General features: G+C 39.7%; 1 protein-coding gene across 2 annotated transcripts in view; it reads right to left on the minus strand.

Annotated features, from left to right (window-relative positions):
* LOC136882137 (beta-alanyl-bioamine nonribosomal peptide synthetase ebony) overlaps positions 1-13550 on the minus strand; it is a 184125-nt gene that overhangs the window by 17878 nt on the left and 152697 nt on the right. For both annotated transcript variants that reach the window (XM_067154680.2, XM_067154681.2), the window contains exons 7-9: positions 9829-10025; positions 3577-3678; positions 1663-1753 (exon numbers count right to left, since the gene is read on the minus strand). In XM_067154680.2, the coding sequence (XP_067010781.2) occupies positions 1663-1753; positions 3577-3678; positions 9829-10025 (390 nt within the window). The remainder of the gene's footprint in view (positions 1-1662; positions 1754-3576; positions 3679-9828; positions 10026-13550) is intronic.

Genomic DNA, 13550 nt, shown 5'->3' on the forward strand with positions numbered 1-13550 from the left:
TGGACTGACTGACTGACTGACTGACTGACTGACTGATTGACTGACTGACTGACTGACTGACTGATTGACTGACTGACTGACTGATTGACTGACTGACTGATTGACTGACTGACTGATTGACTGGACTGACTGACTGATTGACTGACTGATTGACTGACTGATTGACTGACTGACTGACTGATTGACTGGACTGACTGACTGACTGATTGACTGGACTGACTGATTGACTGATTGACTGGACTGACTGACTGACTGACTGACTGACTGACTGACTGACTGGACTGACTGACTGACTGACTCACTGACTGACTCACTGACTCACTGACTGACTCACTGACTGACTGACTGACTGACTGGACTGACTGACTTATCATCGCCGGGCCAAAACTACTGGACATAAAGAAATGACATTTTGGGGATAAATTTATACTGGAGTTTGTGCTCACTAAGGGAGAACTTTTGGATATCTCATCGCTAAGAGGTCCGACTCCGTGGCTAAATGGTCAGTGTGCTGTCCTTTAGTAATAGGGGCCGCAGGTTCGATTCCCGGCACGGTCGGGAATTTTAACCATCATTGGTTAATTTCGCTAACACAGGGGCTGGATGTATGTGACGTTCTCATCACGCCATTTCATTTCATCGCTAAGGGGGTGAATTTTTTAAATGAGTGTATCCATACCTCAAAAACTGAAAAGTTTACGGACGTAAAAATTGGTATTTGGTATCTCCTTTCTAAAAAATATGCATATTTTTGGTATTCGCAAAATCCCCTTAAGGGGGGTGAAAAAGGGGTTGAATACCTTTCATCAGGATACTTATAACTCAAAAACTGAAGATGTTACAAACATGAAGTTTGTAATCTCCTTTAAAAATAAAGAAACACGGATTTTGCTTTTGGAAAATCCAAATAATGGGGAAGTGGACGGGAGTGACAAATCGAGTGAATTTTTAAAATGACTATATCTACAGTATACCTCAGAAACGTAACATGTTACATACGTGAAAAGTCGTATTTTTAATCTCTTTTAAAAATAAAGAAACATGTATTTTTGGTTTTCAGAGAAAAGCACTCAAGGGGGAAGATAAAAAGGACTGAAAAGTGGGTTGCATAATTTTTATTAGGAAACTGATGAACATGTCACAGTCGTGATAATTGGTATTCTTAATCTTCTTTAAAAACAGAAACAAGTATTATTTTGTTTTCGGAAATATCACTTAAGGGGGTGAATAGAATTGAAAAAGCCGGTGAATTTTTAAAATGAGTACCGGTATATTTACAGTAGGCCTATATGTCAAAACATAACTTTTTACAGGCGTGGAAATTCATATTTGGAGTCTCGTTTAAAAATAAAGAAGCATGTGTTTCCATTTGTTTTCGAAAATCTAGTTAGATGGGGGATGGGGTTGGGGGAAGGACTGATAAAGGGGTTGAATTCTTTTTATGGGGATACTTATACCTCAAAAACCGAAGTAGTTACAGACGTAGAAATAGGTATTCGGAATCTCCTTTAAAAATAAAGAAACATGTTTTTTTCGACTTGAGAGAAGACTGTTTGTCATCTTAGCCGCAAAACGTGCTTTACGAAGAGTTTCCGGGATATATGGAGAGATTCAGAGTACGATTACTTTTATCAAATTAGGAGCGGCTAGTAATGTACTCACCAGTATGATAGGCACTCTCGTATTGCTTGAGTAAGAGCTGTCGATCTGTCTTCCCGTTCACTAGTAACGGAATGCTGTCGAGCACAACGACCTGCAACAGTGGAACAACAAGAGTATGGTATGAAAAGCAAGGCCATGGTGATATCAAGAGGAGAAAGAAAAGTCTTGAAATGTTGATAGGGAGTGAACTAATACAGACATGGAGATGAGAAACCTTGTCTGGAGTAAGGAGGTGTATGCAGGCCAGCGAAATGAAATACTACCTCCTGAGGCGCGGAACATTTCTCATTTGGACAAATGTCATAAAAGTCTATACTTCTTTAACGGTGTCTCGGTGGGAGAAAGTGAAGTGAGAACCATATCACAACAAGGTAAATGAATTCCCAAAAAAATGGAACACCAACAAGAGATCAATTTTTATTTATTTTATTTTTAAATTATTTCTTTTACGGGATATTCTATTTTTAAGGAGTGTCCCTTTAAAAGGACGCCAGGCCTCAGGAGGTTTAGTGTGATAGGAAACACAGGGTAAGGAACAAGAAAGAAAGTTTGGAATGGGAAAGCTAAACGAGAGAATTGATAGGAGTAAACTAAGATGCGTTGGGACATGTAGAGAGGATGCAGGACGAAAACAAATTATAGAGATGAAGTTCGAGGCAAAGAGATTGAGAGGGAGATCTCGAACAAGGTGGATCGATTAGATAAAGAGGAGTGCGGACTGGGACAAAATTAATAATAATAATAATAATAATAATAATAATAATAATAATAATAATAATAATAATAATAATAATAATAATGTCTTTCTTCCCAACTTAATCCGTTTACCCTCCAGGGTCGGTTTTTCCCTCGGACACAAGACATCCCACCTCTACCGCCTCGAGGGCAGTGTCGTGGAGCGTGGGACTTTGGGCCGAGGATACAAGTGGGAAGGCGGACCAGTACCTCATCCTCTTATGCTCAAGAGGTGCCTTGAACGGGATGGGAAGATTGTAAGGGAAAGACAAGTTAGAGGGTAAAGAAGCAGCCGTACCCTTAAGTTAGGTACCATTCAGGCACTTTCCCTTCCGGGTTGAATCAGGTGCGAATCGAACCCCCTCTACTCCGCTGACTACCGGAGCCTGAGTGGGACCCGTTCGTACCACTTTTCGTGACAGAGCCCGGCAGCTAATCACACTAACCTCTGTGAAGATGGGGTTTACCTATGATGGTGAAGACGGCACACGAGAAATGAGGAGGACCCAAACACCAGCATGGAGCTGCACAGTAAGGCCCTTACAGGTAAAGCTTGTGGCAGAACTGCTGAGAACAGTCTCTGAAACGTATTAATTATTGGAACTTTGGGTATCTCGTAGTAGAGAAATGCAATCATCCCAAATAATACCTTTATATATATAAATCCTGATTGCATTTGTGCTATTTCTTTCTGGTCACTCGAAAGGACGAGGGTAGGATACTCCTTCAGGAAGTCCAATAATTCAGAAACAGTAGTTTCACTTCTGGAAACGCAGACCGCCCTGAGCTTTATGCAACCTACAACAAAAATTACTACGTGGTGAATTCCTGAGGGCGAAAGTGGCCAGGAATAGAGTTGGTCATTTACTGCGATAGTGTTGGGCTGTTACGTGCTGTCCTTTCGTCCAGACGGTTCTCCGTTAGATTCCCGGTTCATTCATCTGACTCGGGAGCGGATATCTTCATCATTATAAACCATCTTAGGTAGGACCCCAATGCAGATCGCCAGTACGCCGTCGGTATAGTGAAAACACTCTGACATACGTTCTAACACTTGACGCCTTGACCGTTAAGCGAGGTTAAAACATTACATTCAATATTACGTACGAACGAGTTCAATGACACCGTCCAGACGTTTGTGATGGTCAGGGACAACAGAACCTGCTCTACCATTCTTACCTGTGGCAGCATGTAGGAGGCCAAACTCTTATGCAATGCACTTTCCACGTGAGTAGCTGACACTGAAGATTCAGGCTTCGCCGTCACGAAGGCCAACAGAGCCTGGAAGGAACAGATATTACATCATAAGTAAAGAGATTAGCTCATATCAAAATACAGTACACACTGATGATCGACAGTCGTGCAAGTGAGACAAACTTACTACAGTAGACGAGACCAAGATGTCAATATAGCTATAGTAGACGAGACCAAGATGTCAATATAGCTACAGTAGACGAGACCAAGATGTCAATATAGCTACAGTAAAGGAGACCAAGATGTCAATATAGCTACAGTAGACGAGACCAAGATGTCAATATAGCTATAGTAGACGAGACCAAGATGTCAATATAGCTACAGTAGAGGAGACCAAGATGTCAATATAGCTATAGTAGACGAGACCAAGATGTCAATATAGCTACAGTAAAGGAGACCAAGATGTCAATATAGCTATAGTAGACGAGACCAAGATGTCAATATAGCTACAGTAGAGGAGACCAAGATGTCAATATAGCTACAGTAGAGGAGACCAAGATGTCAATATAGCTATAGTAGACGAGACCAAGATGTCAATATAGCTACAGTAAAGGAGACCAAGATGTCAATATAGCTATAGTAAAGGAGACCAAGATGTCAATATAGCTACAGTAAAGGAGACCAAGATGTCAATATAGCTACAGTAAAGGAGACCAAGATGTCAATATAGCTACAGTAGACGAGACCAAGATGTCAATATAGCTATAGTAGACGAGACCAAGATGTCAATATAGCTATAGTAGAGGAGACCAAGATGTCAATATAGCTACAGTAGAGGAGACCAAGATGTCAATATAGCTACAGTAGACGAGACCAAGATGTCAATATAGCTATAGTAGACGAGACCAAGATGTCAATATAGCTACAGTAAAGGAGACCAAGATGTCAATATAGCTACAGTAGACGAGACCAAGATGTCAATATAGCTATAGTAGACGAGACCAAGATGTCAATATAGCTACAGTAGAGGAGACCAAGATGTCAATATAGCTACAGTAGAGGAGACCAAGATGTCAATATAGCTATAGTAGACGAGACCAAGATGTCAATATAGCTACAGTAAAGGAGACCAAGATGTCAATATAGCTATAGTAAAGGAGACCAAGATGTCAATATAGCTACAGTAAAGGAGACCAAGATGTCAATATAGCTACAGTAAAGGAGACCAAGATGTCAATATAGCTACAGTAGACGAGACCAAGATGTCAATATAGCTATAGTAGACGAGACCAAGATGTCAATATAGCTACAGTAAAGGAGACCAAGATGTCAATATAGCTACAGCAGACGAGACCAAGATGTCAATATAGCTACAGTAGAGGAGACCAAGATGTCAATATAGCTACAGTAGAGGAGACCAAGATGTCAATATAGCTATAGTAGACGAGACCAAGATGTCAATATAGCTACAGTAAAGGAGACCAAGATGTCAATATAGCTACAGTAAAGGAGACCAAGATGTCAATATAGCTACAGTAAAGGAGACCAAGATGTCAATATAGCTACAGTAAAGGAGACCAAGATGTCAATATAGCTACAGTAGACGAGACCAAGATGTCAATATAGCTACAGTAAAGGAGACCAAGATGTCAATATAGCTACAGTAGACGAGACCAAGATGTCAATATAGCTATAGTAGACGAGACCAAAATGTCAATATAGCTACAGTAAAGGAGACCAAGATGTCAATATAGCTATAGTAGACGAGACCAAGATGTCAATATAGCTATAGTAGACGAGACCAAGATGTCAATATAGCTATAGTAGACGAGACCAAAATGTCAATATAGCTACAGTAAAGGAGACCAAGATGTCAATATAGCTACAGTAGACGAGACCAAGATGTCAATATAGCTATAGTAGACGAGACCAAAATGTCAATATAGCTACAGTAAAGGAGACCAAGATGTCAATATAGCTATAGTAGACGAGACCAAGATGTCAATATAGCTATAGTAGAGGAGACCAAGATGTCAATATAGCTATAGTAGACGAGACCAAGATGTCAATATAGCTACAGTAAAGGAGACCAAGATGTCAATATAGCTATAGTAGACGAGACCAAGATGTCAATATAGCTATAGTAGACGAGACCAAAATGTCAATATAGCTACAGTAAAGGAGACCAAGATGTCAATATAGCTATAGTAGACGAGACCAAGATGTCAATATAGCTACAGTAGACGAGACCAAAATGTCAATATAGCTACAGTAAAGGAGACCAAGATGTCAATATAGCTATAGTAGACGAGACCAAGATGTCAATATAGCTATAGTAGACGAGACCAAAATGTCAATATAGCTACAGTAAAGGAGACCAAGATGTCAATATAGCTACAGTAGACGAGACCAAGATGTCAATATAGCTATAGTAGACGAGACCAAAATGTCAATATAGCTACAGTAAAGGAGACCAAGATGTCAATATAGCTATAGTAGACGAGACCAAGATGTCAATATAGCTATAGTAGACGAGACCAAAATGTCAATATAGCTATAGTAGACGAGACCAAAATGTCAATATAGCTACAGTAGACGAGACCAAAATGTCAATATAGCTACAGTAAAGGAGACCAAGATGTCAATATAGCTATAGTAGACGAGACCAAGATGTCAATATAGCTATAGTAGACGAGACCAAAATGTCAATATAGCTATAGTAGACGAGACCAAAATGTCAATATAGCTACAGTAAAGGAGACCAAGATGTCAATATAGCTATAGTAGACGAGACCAAGATGTCAATATAGCTATAGTAGACGAGACCAAGATGTCAATATAGCTATAGTAGACGAGACCAAAATGTCAATATAGCTACAGTAAAGGAGACCAAGATGTCAATATAGCTACAGTAGACGAGACCAAGATGTCAATATAGCTATAGTAGACGAGACCAAAATGTCAATATAGCTACAGTAAAGGAGACCAAGATGTCAATATAGCTATAGTAGACGAGACCAAGATGTCAATATAGCTATAGTAGAGGAGACCAAGATGTCAATATAGCTATAGTAGACGAGACCAAGATGTCAATATAGCTACAGTAAAGGAGACCAAGATGTCAATATAGCTATAGTAGACGAGACCAAGATGTCAATATAGCTATAGTAGACGAGACCAAAATGTCAATATAGCTACAGTAAAGGAGACCAAGATGTCAATATAGCTATAGTAGACGAGACCAAGATGTCAATATAGCTACAGTAGACGAGACCAAAATGTCAATATAGCTACAGTAAAGGAGACCAAGATGTCAATATAGCTACAGTAGAGGAGACCAAGATGTCAATATAGCTATAGTAGACGAGACCAAGATGTCAATATAGCTATAGTAGACGAGACCAAAATGTCAATATAGCTACAGTAAAGGAGACCAAGATGTCAATATAGCTATAGTAGACGAGACCAAGATGTCAATATAGCTATAGTAGACGAGACCAAAATGTCAATATAGCTACAGTAAAGGAGACCAAGATGTCAATATAGCTACAGTAGACGAGACCAAGATGTCAATATAGCTATAGTAGACGAGACCAAAATGTCAATATAGCTACAGTAAAGGAGACCAAGATGTCAATATAGCTATAGTAGACGAGACCAAGATGTCAATATAGCTATAGTAGAGGAGACCAAGATGTCAATATAGCTACAGTAGACGAGACCAAGATGTCAATTTAGCTACAGTAGACGAGACCAAGATGTCAATATAGCTATAGTAGAGGAGACCAAGATGTCAATATAGCTATAGTAGACGAGACCAAGATGTCAATATAGCTACAGTAGAGGAGACCAAGATGTCAATATAGCTACAGTAGAGGAGACCAAGATGTCAATATAGCTATAGTAGACGAGACCAAGATGTCAATATAGCTACAGTAAAGGAGACCAAGATGTCAATATAGCTACAGTAAAGGAGACCAAGATGTCAATATAGCTACAGTAAAGGAGACCAAGATGTCAATATAGCTACAGTAAAGGAGACCAAGATGTCAATATAGCTACAGTAGACGAGACCAAGATGTCAATATAGCTACAGTAAAGGAGACCAAGATGTCAATATAGCGACCAAGATGTCAATATAGCTATAGTAGACGAGACCAAGATGTCAATATAGCTACAGTAAAGGAGACCAAGATGTCAATATAGCTACAGTAAAGGAGACCAAGATGTCAATATAGCTATAGTCGAGGAGACCAAGATGTCAATATAGCTACAGTAGACGAGACCAAGATGTCAATATAGCTACAGTAGACGAGACCAAGATGTCAATATAGCTACAGTAGAGGAGACCAAGATGTCAATATAGCTACAGTAGACGAGACCAAGATGTCAATATAGCTACAGTAAAGGAGACCAAGATGTCAATATAGCTACAGTAGAGGAGACCAAGATGTCAATATAGCTATAGTAGACGAGACCAAGATGTCAATATAGCTATAGTAGAGGAGACCAAGATGTCAATATAGCTACAGTAGAGGAGACCAAGATGTCAATATAGCTATAGTAGACGAGACCAAGATGTCAATATAGCTATAGTAGACGAGACCAAGATGTCAATATAGCTACAGTAGACGAGACCAAGATGTCAATATAGCTATAGTCGAGGAGACCAAGATGTCAATATAGCTACAGTAGAGGAGACCAAGATGTCAATATAGCTACAGTAGAGGAGACCAAGATGTCAATATAGCTACAGTAGACGAGACCAAGATGTCAATATAGCTATAGTCGAGGAGACCAAGATGTCAATATAGCTACAGTAGAGGAGACCAAGATGTCAATATAGCTACAGTAGAGGAGACCAAGATGTCAATATAGCTATAGTAGAGGAGACCAAGATGTCAATATAGCTACAGTAGAGGAGACCAAGATGTCAATATAGCTACAGTAGACGAGACCAAGATGTCAATATAGCTATAGTAGAGGAGACCAAGATGTCAATATAGCTACAGTAGAGGAGACCAAGATGTCAATATAGCTACAGTAGAGGAGACCAAGATGTCAATATAGCTATAGTCGAGGAGACCAAGATGTCAATATAGCTATAGTCGAGGAGACCAAGATGTCAATATAGCTATAGTCGAGGAGACCAAGATGTCAATATAGCTATAGTCGAGGAGACCAAGATGTCAATATAGCTATAGTAGAGGAGACCAAGATGTCAATATAGCTACAGTAGAGGAGACCAAGATGTCAATATAGCTACAGTAGAGGAGACCAAGATGTCAATATAGCTATAGTAGAGGAGACCAAGATGTCAATATAGCTATAGTCGAGGAGACCAAGATGTCAATATAGCTACAGTAGAGGAGACCAAGATGTCAATATAGCTATAGTAGACGAGACCAAGATGTCAATATAGCTATAGTAGACGAGACCAAGATGTCAATATAGCTACAGTAGACGAGACCAAGATGTCAATATAGCTATAGTCGAGGAGACCAAGATGTCAATATAGCTACAGTAGAGGAGACCAAGATGTCAATATAGCTACAGTAGAGGAGACCAAGATGTCAATATAGCTACAGTAGACGAGACCAAGATGTCAATATAGCTATAGTCGAGGAGACCAAGATGTCAATATAGCTACAGTAGAGGAGACCAAGATGTCAATATAGCTACAGTAGAGGAGACCAAGATGTCAATATAGCTACAGTAGAGGAGACCAAGATGTCAATATAGCTACAGTAGAGGAGACCAAGATGTCAATATAGCTATAGTCGAGGAGACCAAGATGTCAATATAGCTACAGTAGACGAGACCAAGATGTCAATATAGCTATAGTAGAGGAGACCAAGATGTCAATATAGCTATAGTCGAGGAGACCAAGATGTCAATATAGCTATAGTAGACGAGACCAAGATGTCAATATAGCTACAGTAAAGGAGACCAAGATGTCAATATAGCTACAGTAGAGGAGACCAAGATGTCAATATAGCTACAGTAGAGGAGACCAAGATGTCAATATAGCTATAGTCGAGGAGACCAAGATGTCAATATAGCTACAGTAGAGGAGACCAAGATGTCAATATAGCTATAGTATAGATGGCCATTGATATGAGTGTGACTATAAGAGAGGTGGTCAATATGACTATGACATACGAGGCCGAGATATGAAAAGTATAAACGAAATAGGAGAGAATATTTTTGTTGATGGGGTTTATCTTATGATCTCACCTGGTTGATCTCGCCCGGTCTGTAGCACAACACCACCGCCTTGTCGATCCCAGGAACTGCCACCACAGCCCGTTCCACTTCCGACAGGTCTACTCTGTGACCTCGAACCTTCACTTGGGAATCTGTCCGACCCTCATACAACAGATTGCCCTTTTCAAGACGAGCGTAATCTCCAGTGCGGTAAAGTCGGGAGTAGTCTGAAAAGAAAGAAACAAATTACTGTCTAAGTTCTCTAATTAAACTTTAGAACAGTACAATCTTCAACTTCAACGTTACGTCACTTCCAGACTGAAGAAAGTCTCCCTTACCCTAGTCGTATACCCAGATGGTTGGCGCCAGATCTTCAAGATTCCTACGAGCAAGAATACATATTTTCCTTCTAAGTGCTGATTTTTGTATCTGCAGTACTAAGATAGGAAATCCAGTATATGTTTTTTATTTCACAAAATTGCGTTTGCTAGTTCTTATCTACATGTATATTAATTAGATTCATCAGTTCTTGTCGCACGACTGCAGGAGGACTGTGAGCTGACTGTCGGTTGCGACTGAGAAGTAAGTTCCAAAACATTTAATAACTGTGGTCAAACTTGACGATAATGAAAGTCTCTATAAAGTCTTACGAACCAGCTCTGTTAATCATTAACAGTTTAATTAATGCTCTTAAAAAGAACAGGGCTTTCTTTTGCAGGTGGCCTCGACAAAGTGGTAAATCCCCGGCTATTCTTGTCTCCGTCGTATTCCAAGTGTGGTATAGGAAAAATTGGCGGACAAGCCCTTAAAATACGGTGTGAGCGCTATTAAGAGAGGACAACACACAACAATATGGAGAAAGGAAACGTTTTTCACTTACAACGGGGAGGAGGAATTGCGATAGTGAACTCCGTCGTTATCATGTTGGTACGCCCTGTTTCCTGTCATTTGACTGGGTCGGGAATGCAATGAACGTTCCAGTTACCTCTCATCCAGTATCACCTTAATTTTATCGGCGGCCACACTGGACCACTTGAGTCGTTCTTTGAAGGATGAACTGTTTGGTTCTTGTGATCTGCCCAGTAGTTTTTGATTCGTTCGGATCGTAATTTCTGTGCCATTCTTATCTAAAATCTGTGAGTCTTAAAAAGATGTACATTTTACTTTGTTCTCGAGTGCAACTCTTTGAGATCTTGCTAAATTTGATGGATCTATTGCCCTCGTGTCTTCTTGCCAAGATCTTGTATCTATAGTTGAAGGAAAAACGAGTACATTGGAAAGAAAGGAGACTGATAGAGAATATTTACATAAATCAAAGAGTTCGGGTAAGAGTATGGCAGAAGAAAGCAAATTGGTAAAGAGGTTAGACAAGCCTTGTTCAAGCTAGACCTTGAGGAAATAATTCCAAGTTGATACCAAGATAAACAAGGTAAGAGAATTAAATCCATCCGACATTGTTGGTCCTAGCAGAAATTGAGAAAATGATTAATATCATACTGACTAGATCGTGTGAAAACATTAGCGATGATTATGATAAGAAGAGGGATGTTTTCTCAGGTGAAGAAATAGTACAAGTACTTGCACTCAGATATTTAGGAAGCACAATCAGATGTGATCTGTCAAGAGCAGGAACGCAATGGCCAAGGAAGCCATGGGTACAATGAGTGGGCCAGTATTTGCTTTACGTCGCACCACACAGATAGGTCTTATGGCGACGATGCGACAGGAATTGGAAGGAAGCGGCCGTGGCCTTAATTAAGGTACAGCCCCAGCACGGAAAATCATCTTCAGGGCTGCCGACAGTGGGGTTCGAACCCACTATCTCGCGGATGCGAGCTCACAGCTGCGCGACTTAAGAAGTGCTTTGTGTGGGACTGAGACTTTGATTTTGAGGAGGACGTCGAAAAGAAGATTGAAATGTGGATATGGAGAAGATCAACTGGCAAGACAAATTAAGAAAGGAAGTGGCATTAGAAAGACTAGGTAAAGAAAGGACGACAATACTGAAACCATTCAAAAGAGAAGGAAAAACTGGGCTGGTCACTGTTTATTAACACAGGCAGTGGAAGGAAAAGTTGTAAAAAGAAAGAGGTATCAGCTGATGGACAGTGTGAAGATGGGCATGTACTTCTTCCAAGTCAAGTAAGAGCTGAATCGTCCAGGCAGTTTGTTATTATTGGAGGTTTTGATTGTAGGTGGATTGTCCTATTGCCAAAACTATTACCAATAATAATAATAATAATAATAATAATAATAATAATAATAATAATAATAATGTTCGCCATACTGGGGGGACCATGGGATTAAGGGTAGATTATTAAGATCATGGGCTCCAGTGAGAATTGAGAGTAGAACGACTTCTTGGTTCAGGGTACTTACAGTAATCTTTCACCTTTGTCGTTCGTAGTTTACATGGATCATCTGCTGGAAGGTGTTAAGAGGCAGGGAGGGATTCAGCTGGGTGGAAATGTAGTAAGGAGTCTGGCCTATGCTGACGACTTGCTATTAATGGTAGACTGTGCCAAAAGCCTGCAGTCTAATATCTTGGAACTTGAAAATAGCTGCAGCGAGTATGGTATGAAAATGAGCTTTTCGAAGACTAAATTGATGTCAGTAGGTAAGAAAATCAACAGAATTGAATGTCTGATTGGGATACAAATCTGGAACAGGTAGATAATTTCAAGAACTTAGGATGTGTTATCCCAGGATGGTAATATAGTGAGATTGAATCAAGGTATATGCAGTGAGCTCGCAGCTGCGATCAACAGTGTCCTGTAAGAAGGAAGTCAGCTCCCGGACGAAACTATCTTTACATCGGTCTGTTTTCACACCAACTTTGCTTTACCGGAGCGAAAGCTGGGTGGACTCAGGATATCTTATTCGTAAGTTACAAGTAACAGACATGAAAGTAGCGAGAATGATTACTGATACAAACGAGTGGGAACAATTGCAAGAGGGTACTCGGAACGAGGAGATAAAGGCTAAGTGAGGAATGAACTCGATGGATGAAGCTGTACGCAAAAACCGGCTTCGGTGATGGGGACATGTGAGGCGAATGGAGGAGCATAGGTTACGTAGGATAATAATGGACTCTATTATGGAGGGTAAGATAAGTAGAGGTATACCAAGTCGATGATGGTTCGACTCAGTTTGTAATGATTTAAAGATGAGAGGTATAGAACTAAATGAGGGCACGGCACTAGTTACAAATAGAGGATGTCGAGGTCTATGGTAAATTCACAACAAAGGCTTGCAGACTGAACGCTGAAAGGCATAACGGTCTATGATGATAATGCATATGTGTACCAATAATAATAATAATAATAATAATAATAATAATAATAATAATAATAATAATAATAATAACAATAATGGTGATGATGATGATGAGAGCCAAACGGATTAATTTTGAAGATGAGAACTGTTGGTGAACCTAAATTACCAGCTGTTTATATTTTAAAGTATATATTAAATGTGTTTTGTTTCTGGAAGAAACGTACCCAGGGTTTAAGTCTGGGAACAAATTATTCTTATTTTTAATGATAAAAACATTTCTCAGCAGACAAAGCAGACAAATCTAACATTAAGCAATGTCCTCAATTGTTGAAGGGTCAGAGGTCCCGGAGTCTTGGACAGCTAAAAAACACATTTCGAGAATCACTTCATGCAGTTCGCTCTTTTCCTTTTGATTCAGATCTTAGCCAAAATAATTATTTACATATTTTTTCTGCAATGTGTTCCTTGCTTCAATA

Source organism: Anabrus simplex, chromosome 10, assembly GCF_040414725.1.
Source record: "Anabrus simplex isolate iqAnaSimp1 chromosome 10, ASM4041472v1, whole genome shotgun sequence".
Lineage (NCBI taxonomy): Eukaryota > Metazoa > Arthropoda > Insecta > Orthoptera > Tettigoniidae > Anabrus > Anabrus simplex.